At 36.6% G+C, this 17577-nt stretch overlaps 1 protein-coding gene across 1 annotated transcript in view; it reads right to left on the minus strand.

Moving 5' to 3' along the window:
• CR1 (complement C3b/C4b receptor 1 (Knops blood group)) overlaps window positions 1–17577 on the minus strand; it is a 124733-nt gene that overhangs the window by 86726 nt on the left and 20430 nt on the right. The window contains exon 4 of the mRNA XM_059932923.1: window positions 7945–8030. Within this exon, the coding sequence (XP_059788906.1) occupies window positions 7945–8030 (86 nt within the window). The remainder of the gene's footprint in view (window positions 1–7944; window positions 8031–17577) is intronic.

Consider the following 17577-nt stretch of genomic DNA (forward strand, 5'->3'; position numbering starts at 1 on the left):
ATTTGTTTATTGGTTTCGTTGCTCTCTTCTTTTTTAAATTATTATTATTATTTTTAAAATTTTAATAATTTTTTTTTCTTAAATTGTTTTTTCTTTCTTTTTTTCTCCCTTTTCTTCTGAGCCATGTGGCTGACAGGGCCTTGGTGCTCCAGCCTGGCATCAGGCCTGAGCCTCTGAGGTTGAAGAGCCAAGTTCAGGATATTGGACAACCAGAGACCTCCCACCCCACATAATATCAATTAGCGAGAGCTCTCACACAGATCTCCATCTCAACACTAAGACGCAACACCACCGAACGGCCAGCAAGCTCCAGTGCTAGATGCCCCATGCCAATCAACTAGCAAGACAGGAATACAACCCCACCCATTAGCAGAGAGGCTGCCTAAATTCATATTAAGTTCACAGACACCCCTAAACGCACCACAGGACGTGGCCCTGTCCACGAGAAAGGCAAGATCCAGCCTCCCCACCAGAACACAGGCACCAGTCCCCTCCACCAAAAAGCCTACACAAGCCACTGAACCAACCTCACCCACTGGGGGAAGACACCAAAAACAATGGGAACTACGAATCTGAAGTCTGCAAAAAGGAGACTCCAAACACAGTAACTTAAACAAAATGAGAAGACAGAAAAATATGCAGCAGATGAAGGTGCAAGGTAAAAACTCACCAGACTAAACAAATGAAGAGGAAATAGGCAGTCTACCTGAAAAAGAATTCAGAGTAACAATAGTAAAGATGATCCAAAACCTTGGAAATAGAATGGAGAAAATACAAGAAACATCTAACAAGGACCTAGAAGAACTAAAGAGCAAACAAACAATGATGAACAACACAATAAATGAAATTAAAAATTCTCAAGAAGGAATCAGTAGCAGAATAACTGAGGCAGAAAAATGGATAAGTGACCTGGAAGATAAAATAGTGAAAATAACTACCACAGAGCAGAATAAAGAAAACAAAATGAAAAGAATTGAGGACAGTCTCAGAGACCTCTGGGACAACATTAAACACACCAACATTCGAATTAGGGGTCCCAGAAGAAGAAGAGAAAAAGAAATGGACGGAGAATATATTTGAAGATATTATAGTTGAAAACTTCCCTAATATGTGAAAGGAAATAGTCAATCAAGTCTAGGAAGCACAGAAAGCCCCATACAGGATAAATCCAAGGTGAAACACGCCAACACACATATTAATCAAACTATCAAAAATTAAATACAAAGAAAAAATATTAAAAGCAGCAAAGGAAAAGCAACAAATAACATAGAAGGGAACCCCCATAAGGTAAACAGCTGATCTTTCAGCAGAAACTCTGCAAGCCAGAAGGGAGTGGCAGGACATATTTAAAGTGATGAAAGGGAAAAACCTACAACCAAGATTACTCTACCTAGCAAGGATCTCATTCAAATTAAATGAGAAGAGAAATTAAAATATTTACAGACAAGCGAAAGCTAACAGAATTCAGCACCACCAAACCAGCTTTACAACAAATGCTAAAAGAACTTCTCTAGGCAGGAAACACAAGAGAAGGAAAAGACCTACAACAACAAACCCAAAACAATTAAGAAAATGGTAATAGGAACATACATATCAATAATTACCTTAAATGCAAATGGATTAAATGCTCCAACCAAAAGACATAGACTGGCTGAATGGATACAAGAACAAGACCCGTATATATGCTGTCTACAAGAGACCCACTTCAGACCTAGGGACACATACAGACTGAAAGTGAGGGGATGGAAAACGATATTCCATGCAAACGGAAATCAAAAGAAAGCTGGAGTAGCAATTCTTATATCAGACAAAATAGACTTTAAAACAAAGACTATTACAAGAGGCAAAGAAGGACACTATATAATGATCAAGGGATCGATCCAAGAGGAAGATATAACAATTGTAAATATTTAGGCACCCAACATAGGAGCACCTCAATACATAAGGCAAATGCTAACAGCCATAAAAGGGGAAATCGACAGTAATACAATCATAGCAGGGGACTTTAACACCTCACTTTCACCAATGGACAGATCATCCAAAATGAAAATAAATAAGGAAACACAAGCTTTAAATGATACATTAAACAAGATGGACAATTGATATTTATAGGACATTCCATTCAAAAACAACAGAATACACTTTCTTCTCGAGTGCTCATGGATCATTCTCCAGGATAGATCATATCTTGGGGCACAAATCAAGCCTTGGTAAATTTAAGAATATTGAAATCGCATCAAGTATCTTTTCCAAGCACAATGCTATGAGACTAGATATCAATTACAGGAAAAAAATCTGTAAAAAATACAAACACATGGAGGCTAAACAATACACTACTAAATAACCAAGAGATCACTGAAGAAATCAAAGAGGAAATCAAAATATCTAGAAACAAATGACAATGAAAACACGACGACCCAAAACCTATGTGATACAGCAAAAGCAGTTCTAAGAGGGAAGTTTATAGCAACACAATCCTACCTCAAGAAACAAAAAATGTCTTAAATAAACAACCTAACCTTACACCTAAAGCAATTAGAGAAAGAAAAACAAAAAAACCCCACAGTTAGCAGAAGGAAAGAAATCATAAAGATCAGATCAGAAATAAATGAAAAAGAAATGAAGGAAACAATAGCAAAGATGAATTAAATTAAAGCTGGTTCTTTGAGAAGATACACAAAATAAACCATTAGCCAGACTCATCAAAAACAAAAGGGAGAAGACTCAAATCAATAGAATTAGAAATGAAAAAGGAAAAGTAACAACTGACACTGCAGAAATACAAAGGATCATTAGAGATTACTTCAAGCAACTCTATGCCAATAAAATGGACAACCTGGAAGAAATGGACAAATTCTTAGAAAAGCACAACCTTCCGAGACTGAACCAGGAAGAAATAGAAAATACAAACAGACCAATCACAAGTACTGAAATTGAGACGTGATTAAAAATCTTCCAACAAACAAAAGCCCAGGACCAGATGGATTCACAGGCGAATTCATCAAACATTTAGAGAAGAGCTAACACCTATCCTTCTCAAACTCTTCCAAAACTTATCAGAGGGAGGAACAATCCCAAACTCATTGTACGAGGCCACCATCACCCTGATACAAAACCAGACAAAGATGTCACAAAGAAAGAAATCTACAGGCCAATATCACTGATGAGCATAGATGCAAAAATCCTCAACAACATACCAGCAAACAGAATCCAACAGCACATTAAAAGGATCATACACCATGATCAAGTGGGGTTTATCCCAGGAATGCAAGGATTCTTCAATATACACAAATCAATCAACATGACACACCATATTAACAAACTTAAGGATAAAAACCATATGATCATCTCAATAGATGCAGAAAAAGCTTTCAACAAAATTCAACACCCATTTATGATAAAAACCCTCCAGAAAGTAGGCATACAGGGAAATTACCTCAACATAATAAAGGCCATATATGACAAACCAACAGCCAGCATCGTTCTCAATGGTGAAAAACTGAAACCATTTCCTTTAAGATCAGGAACAAGACAATGTTGCCCACTCTCACCACTATTATTCAACATAGTTTTGGAAGTGTTAGCCACAGCAATCAGAGAAGAAAAAGAAACAAAAGGAATCCAAATCGGAAAAGAAGAAGTAAAATGGTCACTGTTTGCAGATGACATGATACTATACATAGAGAATCCTAAAGATGCTACCAGAAAACTACTAGAGCTAATCAATGAATTTGGTAAAGTAGCAGGGTACAAAATTAATGCACAAAAATCTCTTGCATTCCTATACACTAATGATGAAAAATCTGAAAGAGAAATTAAGGAAACACTCCCATTTATCACTGCAACAAAAAGAATAAAATACCTAGGAATAAACCTACCTAAGGAAACAAAAGACCTGTATGCAGAAAACTATAAGACACTGATGAAAGAAATTAAAGATGATACAAACAGATGGAGAGATATACCATGTTCTTGGACTGGAAGAATCAACATTGTGAAAATGACTCTACTACCCAAAGCAATCTACAGATTCAATGCAATCCCTATCAAACTACCAATGGCATTTTTCATAGAAGTAGAACAAAAAATTACACAATTTGTATGGAAACACAAAGGACTCCGAATAGCCAAAGCAATCTTGAGAAAAAAACGGAGGTGAAGAAATCAGGCTCCCTGATTTCAGACTATTCTACAAAGCTCCAGTAATCAAGATAGTATGGTACCGGCACAAAAACAGAAATATAGATCAATGGAACAGGACGGAAAGCCCAGACATAAACCCACACACATATGGTCACCTCATTTTTGATAAAGGAGGCAAGAATATACAATGGGGAAAAGACAGCCTCTTCAATAAATGGTGCTGGGAAAACTGGACAGCTACATGTAAAAGAATGAAATTAGAACACTCCCTAACACCATACACAAAAGTAAACTCAAAATGGATTAAAGACCTAAATGTAAGGCCAGACACTATAAAACTCCTAACTGAAAACATAGGGAGAACACTCTATGACATAAATCACAGCAATATCCTTTTTGACCCACCTGCTAGAGAAATGGAAATAAAAAGAATAATAAACAAATGGGACCTAATGAAACTTAAAATCTTTTGCACAGCAAAAGAAACCTTAAACAAGATGAAAAGACAACACTCAGAATGGGAGAAAATATTTGCAAATGAAGCAACTGACAAAGGATCAATCTCCAAAATATATAAACAGCTCATGCAGGTCAATATCAGAAAAACAAACAACCCAATCCAAAAATGGGCAGAAGACCTAAATAGACATTTTTCAAAGAAGATATACGGATTGCCAACAAACACATGAAAGGATGCTCAACATCACTAATCATTAGAGAAATGCAAATCAAAACTACAATGAGGTATCACCTCACACCGGTCAGAATGGCCATCATCAAGAAATCTACAAACAATAAATGCTGGAGAGGGTGTGGAGAAAAGGGAACCCTCTTGCACTGTTGGTGGGATGTAAATTGATACAGCCACTCTGGAGAACAGTATGGAGATTCCTTAAAAAACTAAAAACAGAACTACCTTACCACCCAGCAATCCCACTGCTTGGCATATACCCTGAGAACACCATAATTCAAAAAGAGTCATTTACCACAATGTTCACTGCAGCTCTATTTACAATAGCTGGGACATGGAAACAACCTAAGTGTCCACCAACAGATGAATGAATAAAGAAGATGTGGCACATATATACAATGGAATATTACTCAGCCATGAAAAGAAATGAAATTGAGTTATTTGTAGTGAGGTGGATGGACCTAGAGTCTGTCATACAGAGTGGTGTAAGTGAGAAAGAGAAAAACAAATACTGTATGCTAACACATATATATGGAATCTAAAAAAAAAAAAAAAAGGTTCTGAAGAACCTAGGGGCAGGACAGGAATAAAATAAAGACAGAGACGTAGAGAATGCACTTGAGTACACGGTAAGTGGGAAGGGTAAGCTGGGATGAAGTGAGAGAGTAGCATTGACATATATACACTACCAAATATAAAATAGATAGCTAGTGGGAAACAGATGCATAGCACAGGGAGATCAGCTCAGTGCTTTGTGACCACCTAGAGGGGTGGCATAGGGAGGGTGGGATTGAGATGCAAGAGGGAGGGGATATGGGGATATATGTATGCAGACAGTTGATTTGCTTTTTTATACAGCAGAAACTAACACAACATTATAAAGCAATTATACTCCAATAAAGATGTTAAAAAAAATTGTAACCACAAAGAAAAGTAAATAATTCTAAATACAAAAAAAAAAAAAAAAGAAGAAGAAGATACACAGATGGCAAAGAAGAAAAAAAGAAATTCTGCCAAGCCTACTTTGCCAGAAGGAGAGCCTTCCTCCCTGGTCTGAGGAGAAAAGCATCCTCGTGCCTGAAGAAACTAACAGACTCTCGTGAGGTAGCTGTCCTGATAGGACTGCTGTGGAAAATACAGAATGCTCAGTTAAATTTGAATTTCAGAAAAAAAAGAAAATTTCTAAGTATATCCCAAATATTGCATGGCACACATTTATTCTACAGAAATATCTGTTGCTTCTCTGAATTCAAATTTAATTGGGCATCTTACATTTTTATTTACTAAGTCTGGCAACCCAAATTGCAGGGACTGCTGATTTTCCTCAGGACATATCCCTACCACCTTGCATTGTTTCTAGTCCTCTAACCAGATTCAAGCCCTGACAGGACCAGGGAGATCTGGGGAAATAAAACTTATGACCTGTGAGAAAGTATAAAATACAGCAAAAGAATTGAGATTCTGAATTCAATGTGTTAGTTTGAGTGTGGCCTAACAGAATGAAGTTCAAAAGCAGAACATTATTAGTGTACTGCAGAGGAAAACATCCTGTGGCCTAGGGACCTAGGAATGCTAGAGTGGATTTATTATGTAAGACTTGTTCATCTACTCCCTAATTATCTCCATGGTGCACATAGGTTGAAAGTGAGACCTTTTACCCAAGGCTTTGAGAAATACATTTATGCAGAAGTTTCAGCATCCTTGAAGAACTCTGTGATGGTTATTCTCCATAGGCCAGGAATGACAGTGGGAATGGTAGCTATTAAATGGGGTTACCTGAATCCAATGGGGATGAAAGGACCTCAGGGTCACAGAGGCCAAGTGGTAGCACTTAACTGTCAGAGACAACTGAAGCAGAAATCAGAATGATTTTCCTGCAAAGATCTTTGTCATTGGCTCATTGATCATGGAATCGCTAAAACTGAAGCAGATGGATAGTGGTCTAAAGTTTTAGTTGATTTGTATTAGCAGAGAAGATCTAGGTCTAGTGAACAGAAGTCTGACTTGAATCACTACAGAAGAGAGTTGTGGTTATTTATCAACCAATTCTAAGACTTGAGAACCAGTTTAGAGACTCAGAGCAGCTTCAATAAAACGGGAGACTGACTCTTCTTGAGGAAGAGGAAGCAACTGCTGCACAGCCAAAATGTATACTGTAAGTTTCCTCCCTACCCTTTACCAAGGAGGCTTAAAGCCATTTGCCAGGGTTGGATATAGAAAAGGTTACAGAATTATAGATAGAGACAAAAATATGGAAATATGTCAAGGTGTATTATTTTTAATATAATGAGATCTTGTATAGTCTTGTATAAATTGTGTATAAAACATACTATTTTGTCATCTGATTTTCTTCACAGAAATATATATAATAATCATCTTTATAAATATTAAGTGTTTTTCCATAATATCTTTTTATGGCTGAATAAATTTCCAATGTATGGATGTATTTCTTCTAATTCTGCATGGCTATTTTATGCTTCTTAGGGAATTCTCAGTAGTCACTTTTAACATGTCTTTTTGCTTCCAATAGGTTACTTGCAAACCATATTAGGAACCATGCAGTGCATTTAGGTTAGTTTAACATGTTTGCCATTATAAAGTATGCTGCAATAAAAAGTTTACAATCTGTTTATTTCCTAAGTATAAATTCTAAGAAGCGGGTCAAAATATAAGCCCAATTTTGAGGCTTATATTACATAATGACTTTCAAGAGAGTGTGTTGAACCATTGGCACATGAAAGTGTGAATTCCTCCACAGCTTCATCAAACCTCAAAGAGTATCACTTTAAAAATCTTTACTAATTTTCTAAGCAGGATGGTTATTATACTGGGGATGGCAGAACCAACATAATTCCAAATTAACTGAGGTAAATATAAAGTTTGAAGACTTTTATGCATTTAAGTCCCCAGGTTCAGAAAAGGCACAACCCAGGATAAAGAAGAACTTAAGAAAACAGTTGCCAGGACCCCACATGTATTTTTGAGACCATTATAGCTGTCTTCAGCCATCTGAATGACAGAATGAAAAAAATCAATCAAGATTTTTATAACTCCAGGGGGAAAGTGAGAACTTATTGGTAAAGGTGATAGAAAAGAATATTCCAACTCACTCTCACAAATAGGTGGGTCATTATCCCAGATGACAGAGTTGCCAGAGATGATGCATGCAGCAGAGGATTGACCAATGAGTCGGTATCTAGAGGCAAAGAATAATGAATGTTATATTCTAAATAAACACTTAATCCTGCTTAAATTGCTGCTTACAAGAGATTACAATCTGGGAGAATACAGAAGGACAACTTCCATTTGTCAAAGTACTATTGCTTTCCCAACTTTTGTGTCTTTATTTGGACTTTAAAATTATCTTCTTCATGCCTTCTAAATTAGATGAGATCTCTCTTCTTTATTAGGTTAAGGCACATTTTTTATGTACATCTAAGATAAATAAGATTCATCAAACTATAACCAAAGGAAATCCAAGCAAGACAAACACAGTTGAACACTTATTTCATATTATAAATGTTAAAGGCAGAAATTCTCAATTAGTACGCCACAAGCTGTTCAAAGTTTGCTATACAATTTGGAAAAACTGATGACATTTATTTTTACTTCAGCTGAAATTTTCTATAGTCATGGAATGTTGGGCTGAACCATTCATGAAAATTGGTGGAGAGTAAGGCCGAACTTGATACTACTACAGGTTAAGATGAATAGTGTCAAATAACCGTCAAGTGTTATTTGGTATAGCTGAGAACACTACCTTATGAATATATAAGAAACTATGGCAGCACAAACTTTATTCAAACATCAAAATGGGTCAAATGGAGATCAAATGAAAAGAGCTGTGGATGTTCTTGAAGAAACCTGAAGCACTGTTACATTGAAGCAGTGGTTATGTTGTATTTATTAATGCCTTCAGTATTGTTTTCAGGTTTTTAATGCCTTCCAGTACACCATCAAAAATGAAAATATTCTAAATTGCACTGCAAACACACATACACACAAATAGACAACAAATGGAGTAAAGAAAAGCTGCAGTCTTTCCACTATGTGTGCACCTCTTCCTTCCTGTTTGCCATAGGAGTGGAGAATCATGGAGACTCCTCTGGTTTTTGACTTCATAAAGATTATTTCTTAAAGTGCTCTTTTTGATTTTTTAATCATGAGGATTGGGATAAAAATGGTGAAGCAAGTTCTAACTTGAGTCGGCAATTCTTCTGAAACGTTTTGTTTTGTTTTATTTTTTTGCATGTTGCCACATGATAGAAGAATGATTTATTAGAACAAATTCCATGACAAATCATATAAAATAACCATTTTCTGAAAGACATCCATAAGACCACTTGAGGACAAATGCACAGAGGTGCCTCCAAGAAGCCAGACAAATAAGTTACCAATCCCATGTCTGGTGTGAGTGGAGGAGCCCTCCTGCTGCTATCTTGAAGTCTAGGTCTCACCAACCAGGCTCTGCTGATGCTGCCATTGCAGGCAGAATAAGGCTCACATGCTGGGGCATGAGATATGTCAGCGCACCCAGGTTCCGCTATTGATACAGCTGCTGGTGGACTGGGACCTGCTGCTTCCCATGGGTGTGTGACATGGGAAGGATAGACTTCCCTCATCCCCAATTTCTCCCTATGCTGCTAATTTAGGCAGATTGGGCCACCACTATCACTAAGTGTGGGTCTCCCTACTACATCCTTGCTGAGCTTTCCCTTCCCCAGTCCTTTAACAGGAGAGTAGGCTTCTCTCTCTCTCTGCTTGTTGACTGTTCTGGCTTACAGTCTTCTATAGCACCCATCCTGAGAGATAAAAAGAAAACCCAGGGAACTCACTGCAGGGTCATTCTTTAAGTTCTGGGGTCCCTAGCAAGTCCACTTTCTTTCTACCTTTTGTGGTCCTTTTATGGTTGTATGTTGAACAATTTCTAGGGTATTTAGGTATATGTAGAGAGAGAAGCAGGGAAAAGTGAATCTGGAACTGGAAGTTCAGTAACAGCTCTTTAAAAGCCGATTATAAAAGTTAATAGTCATTGTAGAAAAAAAGTGAAAGATACAGAAAATTCCAGTAATGGAAAAAAATTACCTAAACAGTATCTTACAACATAGTTAATGGTTTAGAGAAGTGCTTCTCCAAAGTTTTATTTGCATAGAAATCACCAGGGCATCTTGTGAAAATATGATTCTGATTCAGTGGGTATGAAAATTCTGCATTTCTAACAAGCTCCCAGGAGTTGCTGACCTTGCTGGTCTGTGCACCATACTCTGGGTCAAGAACTTACAGAAAATTCTTTCAGTTTCTTACATGAAGAGATATACATGTAACATGAATGTCAGCTGTCAAGTAGGTGTGGTTAAACTGGCCAGGACCTATATTTCACAGCTGTGTGAGAGTCCTCTTCCACACACATGATTACTGTGTGTCTTAGGGCTAATTTCCCCATACTTCTCTCTGCTTTCACTTTCCTGTGTCCCTCCCTGCTGGCTTTGGGTTCTGCACAACATTTTATCTAGCAGCAATGCCCAGGATTTTTGTGGGTTTCTCCCCCAAATCCACTTGCTCAAAGCATTTGTTGTTGCATTTGGGGGAAGTTTTAGGGAGTGTTACACTGGGAAGTGAATGCCATTAGGCATTTTATTCCATCCCTCACTTGTCTTTCTCCTTCTTCTCTGGAAAAACAAGAAACTTCCTCTCCTTGCCTTGCACAGAACAGGCCCTTTGGGGTCTCACCTTCTTTAAATATAACATCTATCCTAAAACTGTTTTCATTATATACAATATTGTTGGGTAGGACACCTACATTTGCTTTTCAGATTTCCTTTTGGGGGCTTATTGAGATCGACAGTCCTGGGTTCTCTGTTTACCCCAACCTACCCATCATGAGTTCTCAGACTGGTGAGTTTGGGAGAAGGAATAGGGCAATTCATCTCAAACTTATGCATTCCCACTCTTCATGCCTGCAGAGAGGATGTATTCTAGTTTATTCTCTGCTATGTGCTAAGGGGCCTCTCCTACCCCTGTGGTGAGTGGGCGTGGGGATGGGATGGATGCAGGAAGCTTACAGTTGTCCAGCTGTGTCTGAGAACAGGTAATTACATTTAATAATGGGATTTTAAAAATTAGGTCATTTAGCCCTGACCTAAAGTTTTATTCTCTACTAATCTCTTTCAGCAATAAAGATATAATTTGATCTTCATCTGTCTGATTCCTCAGCTGGTCCAGAAATTTGGTGGTGAAGATACATGTATTGTTTATTGGAATCCCTCAAACCCCAGCAAATATATTATAATCAATCCCCAGTATTTTTATTGGCAGAATAATATTCCATCACATGAATGGACCCTAATTTACTCAAATAATCCCCTGTTGTTGAACATTAAGATGTTTTCCATTCCAACCTTTCCAAGCCTTTGGAGTCTAAAAGACTTCAAAAAGGAAGACTGTTAAGTTTGACTTCTTGGCAAAAGTGCATTGCCTAAATTGTGTTAAATGGTATAAATTTGTATCAATTTATACTGCTACTAGGAGATTATGTCAATGCCCATTACCCTGAACTTCAAAACTATCAGCTATACAGAGGGATTTTTGTGTGTTTTGTTTCTTGCTATATCTCCAGCTTCCAGAATAGTACCTATTCTTAGTATTTGTGGGCTCTGAATAAATACTTTTGGATTGAATAAGTGGTCAAAGTAGCGTATTATTGTTATTTTCATTTGTATTAATTTTATTAATAGCAAGGCCAGACTCTTCCACATGTATTTACAATTTGTACCTTTTTCTTTTGTTAATTGCCACTTTGTATCTTTTGATCATTTCTCTATTTAGGTGTTCATATTTTGTTTGTAAGGGCTATTTATATATTTTTGTGGTTTTTCATTTGTACTTTATTTGTTTTTAGTATTTGTATATGCGTCAATTCTATTAACCTCTCTGTGGATTCTGCCTTTGCTTGAAATGAACCCATTGACTTGGAATGTTCCTAAATCTGATACATATTTATCATTTTTTATTTTATTTTATTTAGGTGTCACATATAACATGTAATTCTTTGATCAATATGAAATTTATTGTGGTGCATAAAATGTGCTAATTATTTAACATAAATAAAAAATACTAGTTTGCTTACTGCTTTGAAATGCTGCATGATACCTTCATATAATACCCTCTTTTACAAATTTGGGTCTATTTCTGGACTTCCTATTCTACTCTTTTGAGCTCTGTATTTTATAATATACCATTATAATATACTTAAAATTACTTTAACTTAATAATATGCTTTGAAGTAAAGATGTTGAAGATTTGAATAATATAAACCGAAGCCCTTTTAATAGATTGGTTTTCAACTTTGTTCTCTACGGTGAGAGAATGTACTTTTAAATTCTATAGGTTATTCAAGCAAAGTAATAGATATACTAGGTAGAAAATCTTCATGTAGAAAATCAATAAATTTCTTTTACATCCTGATTACAATGAACATGATCTCATTTTTATAAAATAAATTTCTAAAAGGAAAAAACAAAAATACCCCAATTGTGACCCCAACTTATATGCAGAAAGTGTAACATTTTCTTCCCTCTATTTTGCTACATGGATTAATTTGTCTACTTTTGTTCAGCTGGAAATTATTTTTTACCCGATCAGGGTAACATCCATTAAAAATACATATGAATTTGTTTTCTCCATTTTTTGAGGTCAAGAATGAGACACTGACTATAAGTCTAGCACTTTAAAATTTTCTTAATTTCAAGATTTCTTTTTATACTCTGTGATTTTAGATATAATTATGTTCTTAAAACCTTCTCTAAAAATAATCTTCCTTTACATCAATGAAACACCCATGTTAAAAATAAATCATCTGATAACTTGTATCCTGAAATCTTGATGAACTATTTATTAGCTATAATATGTTTGTGTGTGTGTGTGTGTGTGTGTGTGTGTGTGTGTGTGTGTCTGTGGGTACATTCCTTAGTATTTTCTATACCAGATATGTAATTTGCAAACAGAGAGGTTGTTTTCTTTTTCTTTTTTTGATTGAACTATAGTTGGCATACAATATTGTACTAATTTCAGATGTACAATATGGTGATTTGACATATTATATATATACATATGTATGTATATATATGTATATATTGAATTGATCACCACAATAAGCCTAGTAACCATCTGTCATAATGCAAAGTTATTACAATATTACTGCCTATATGCTCTATGCTGTACATTACATCCTGTGATTTATTTACTTTATAACTGGAAGTTTATACCTCTTGATCTCCTTCACCTATTTCACCCAACCCCCTATTCCCCTTCCCTTTGATGACCACCAGTTTGTTCTCTGTATCTGTGAGTCCATTTCTGCTTTGCTTTGTTTTGTTTGTTCATTTGTTTTGTTTTTTAGATTCCACATATAAGTGAAATCATATTTGTCTTTCTTTGTCTAAATTATTTCACTTAACATAATGCCCTCTAGGTCCATTCATGTTTTCACAAATGACAAGATTTCATTCTTTTTTATGGCTGAGTGATATTGTTTTGTATATATACTCCATCTTCTTTATCCATTTACCTATCAATGACACTTAGGTTGCTTCCATATCTTGACTATTGTACATAGATATATTTATGTTATGTCCTCTTCTTGGATTTATCCCTTTATCATTATGTTATGTCCTTCTTTGTCTTTTGTTACAGTCTTGGTTTTAAAGTGTATTTTGTCTAATATAAGTCTTGCTGTTCCAGCTTTCTTTTTGTTTACATTTGTGTGGAATATCTTTTTCTATGCTTTCACTTTCAGTCTGTGTGTGTCTTTAGATTTGAAGTGAGTCTCTTTGTAGACAGCATATATATGGGTCTTGTTTTCTTAATCCATTCAGCCATCCTGTATCTTTTTTTTTTTAAATTGGGGTATAGTTGCTTTACAATGTTGCATTGGTTTCTGCTGTACAACAAAGTGAATCAGCTATATGTATACACATATCCCCTCCCTCTCAGACCTCCCTCCCACCGCCCTCCATCCCACCCATCTAGGTCACCACAGAGGACCGAGCTGAGCTCCCTGTGCCATACCGCAGTTTCCAACTAGCTAACTATTTTACACATGGTAGTGTATATATGTCAGTCCCAATCTCCCAATTCATCCCACCTCCCCTTCCCCCCATGTCAACACGTCTGTTCTCTATGTCTACGTCTCTATTCCTGCTCTGCAAATATGTACCTGTACCATTTTTCTAGAGTCCACATATATGCGTTAATATACAATATTTGTTTTCCTCTTTCTGACTTACTTCACTTTGTATGAGAGACTCTAGGTCTATGCATATCTCTATAAATGACCCAATTTCATTCCTTTTTATGGCTGAGTAATATTCCATTGTATATATGTACCACATCTTCTTTATCCATTCATCTGTCGATGGACATTTACGGTGTTTCCATGTCCTGGTATTGTAGATAGTGTTGCAATGAATATTGGGGTGCATGTGTCTTTTTGAATTATGGTTTTCTCAGGGTATATGCCCCTTAGTGCGATTGCTGGATCATATGGTAGTTCTATTTTTAGTTTTGTTAAGGAACCTCCATACTGTTCTCCATAGTGGCTGTATCAATTTACATTCCCACCAACAGTGCAAGAGGGTTCCCTTTTCTCCACACCCTCTCCAGCATTTATTGTTTATAGATTTTTTGATGATGACCATTCTGACTGGTGTGAGGTGATACCTCATTGTAGTTTTGATTTGCATTTCTCTAATAATTAGTGATGTTGAGCAGCTTTTCATGTGCGTCTTGGCCATCTGTGTGTCTTCTTTGGAGAAATATCTGTTTAGGTCTTCTGCCCATTTTTGGATTGGGTTGTTTGTTTTTTTTGGTATTGAGCTGCATCAGTTGCTTGTATATTTTGGAGATTAATCCTTTGTCAGTTACTTCATTTGAAAATATTTTCTCCTATTCTGAGGGTTGTCTTTTCATCTTGTTTATGGTTTACTTTGCTGTGCAAAAACTTTTAAGTTTCATTAGGTCCCATTTGTTTATTTTTGTTTTTATTTTCATTTCTCTAGGATGTGGGTCAAAAAAGATCTTGCTGTGATTTATGTCAAAGAGTGTTCTGCCTGTTTTCCTCTAAGAGTTTTATAGTTTCTGGCCTTACATTTAGGTCTTTAACCCATTTTGAGTTTATTTTTGCGTATGGTGTTAAGGAGTCTTCTAATTTCATTCTTTTCCCAGCACCACTTAATGAAGAGACTGTCTTTTCTCCATTGTATATTCTTGCCTCCTTTGTCATAGATTAGGTGAACATAGCTGTATGGCTTTATCTCTGGACTTTCTATCCTGTACCATTGATGTATGTTTCTGTTTTTGTGCCAGTACCATATTGTTTTGATTACTATAGCTTTGTATTATAGTCTGAAATCAGGAAGCCTGATTCCTCCAGCTCTGTTTTTCTTTCTCAAGATTGCTTTGGCTATTTGGGGTCTTTTGTGTTTCCATACAAATTGTTAAATTTTTTGCTCTAGTTCTGTGAAAAATGCCATTTGTAATTTGATAGGGATTGCATTGAATCTGTAGATTGCTTTGGGTATTATAGTCATTTTCACAATATTGATTCTTCCAATCCAAGAACATTGTATCTTTTGATTAGAGTATTTCATTCATTTACATTTAAAGTAATTACTGATAGGTAAGTACTTTTTGCCATATTGTTAATTGTTTTATGGTTGTTTTTGTAGTTCTGCTCTGTTCCTTTCTTCTTCTCTTGTTCTCTTCCTGTGTGATTGGATGACTCTCTCTAGCTTTATGTCTGTATTCTTTTCTCTTTATATTTTGTGCTATAGGTTTTTGGTTTGTAGTTACCATGAGATTTACATATAGCAACCTATGTATATAGCAGCCTATTTTAATTTGATGGTTGCTTAAGTTGGAGCACATTCTAAAAGCACTGCATTTTTACTCCTTCCCCCATTTTATGTTTTTGACATCATATTTTACATCCTTTCATTCTGTGTATTGCTTAACTAATTATTTTAGATTTAGATGGATTTTACTACCTTTGTCTTTTAAACTTCATACTAGCTTTATAAGTGGTAGATCCACTACGTTAACTCTGTGTTTGCCTTTACTAGTGAGATATTTTTCCTTTCATAGTTTTTTTTTTTTGTTTCTAGTTATGGCCTTTTCTTTTCCATTCGAAGAAGTTCCTTTAACATTTCTTGTAAAGCTGGTTTAGTGGTGATGAACTTTTAGCTTTTGCTTGTCTGGGAGGCTCCAGTTGTCTTTCAATTCTGAATGATAACTTTGCTGGGTATTCTTATAAGTTTTTTTCCTTTCAGCACTTTGAAAATATTGTGCCAGTCCCTTCTGGCCTGTAAAGTTTCTGCCTAAAAATCAGTTGATAGTCTTATGGAGGTTTCCTTGTACATAACTTTTTTCTTTCTTGTTCCTTTTAAGATTCTCTCTTTATCTTTAACTTTTGACATTTTAATTGTAATGTGTCTTCGTGTGGGTCTCTTTGGCTTCATCTTGTTTGGGACTCTCTGTGCTTCCTGGATTTTAATGTCTGTTTCCTATGCCAGGTTAGGGAAGTTTCCAGCCATTATCTTTTCAAATAGGCTTTCTGTCCCTTTCTTTCTCTTTTCTCCTTCTGGGCCCCCTCTAATGAAAATGTTAGTATGCTTGATGTAGTCTCAGAGGTTCCTAAGGCTATCTTCATTTTTTAATTCCTTTTTTTTTCTTTTTGCTGTTCCAATTGGGTGATTTCCACTACTCTGTCTTCCAGATCACTGATCTGTTCTTCTGCATCCTCTATTCTGTAATTGATTCCCTCTAATGTATTTTTCATTTCAGTTATTGTACTCTTCAGTTCTGATTGGTTCTTCTTTGTATTCTCTATCTCTTTGTTGATGTTCTTACTGTGTTCATCCATTCTTCTCCTGAGTTTGATGAGCATCTTTATGACTATTACTTTGAACGTTTTATCTTATAAATTGCTTATCTCCATCTTGTATATTTCTTTTTCTGGGGTTTTATCTTGTTCTTTCACTGGGAAGGTATTCCTTTGTCTCCTATTTTGCCTAACTCTCGGTGTTTGTTTTTATACATTAGGTATATCAGCTACATCTCCCAACTTTAAAAGAGTGGCCTTATGTAGATAGTTTTATGTAGAGCCCAGTGGCATAATCCCCCCTGGTCACCCAAGCCAGGTGCTCAAGGCTATCCCCTGCATGGGCTGCCTGCATCCTCCTGTTGTGTTTAAGCCATGACTTCTACAAGACACTCTGGTAGGCAGGGCCGATCCCCAGCCCAGCTGTCTGTGAGGCCTGGTTGCAACTTCTGTGGGCTTGCTGGTGGGAAGGGCTAGGTCCCCCAGAATGTGAGCCACTTTGGAGGATCACTGGTCCTGGGCAGAACCATGTACCAGGTAGGATGGGGCGGGAGCTTCTTTAGAGGGACTGGTTGAGGCAGGTGGGTTGGGTTGGGCAGGTACTTAGGGGAACATTGGGGTGGGGCACGTAGTGTTACCTATGTTGATGAAGAGTGACAGAAAGGCACCTACCAGCACTGGGCCAGCTAGGTGTAAGGAGAGAAAAAAAATGGCACCTACCAGCACTTCCATCCCCTGGTGCCTGCCCCAGAATTAATCAATAAATCTCCTCCTCATAAAGCCAAGGCATTTTTTAAGTTGCTGCTCTGTCTGTGCTGGGACTCAGAGCAAGTGAGCCCTTCAAGAGCAGTCTCCCACTATCCTCTGG

The sequence above is a fragment of the Balaenoptera ricei genome, chromosome 1 (assembly GCF_028023285.1).
Source record: "Balaenoptera ricei isolate mBalRic1 chromosome 1, mBalRic1.hap2, whole genome shotgun sequence".
In the NCBI taxonomy this organism is placed as follows: domain Eukaryota; kingdom Metazoa; phylum Chordata; class Mammalia; order Artiodactyla; family Balaenopteridae; genus Balaenoptera; species Balaenoptera ricei.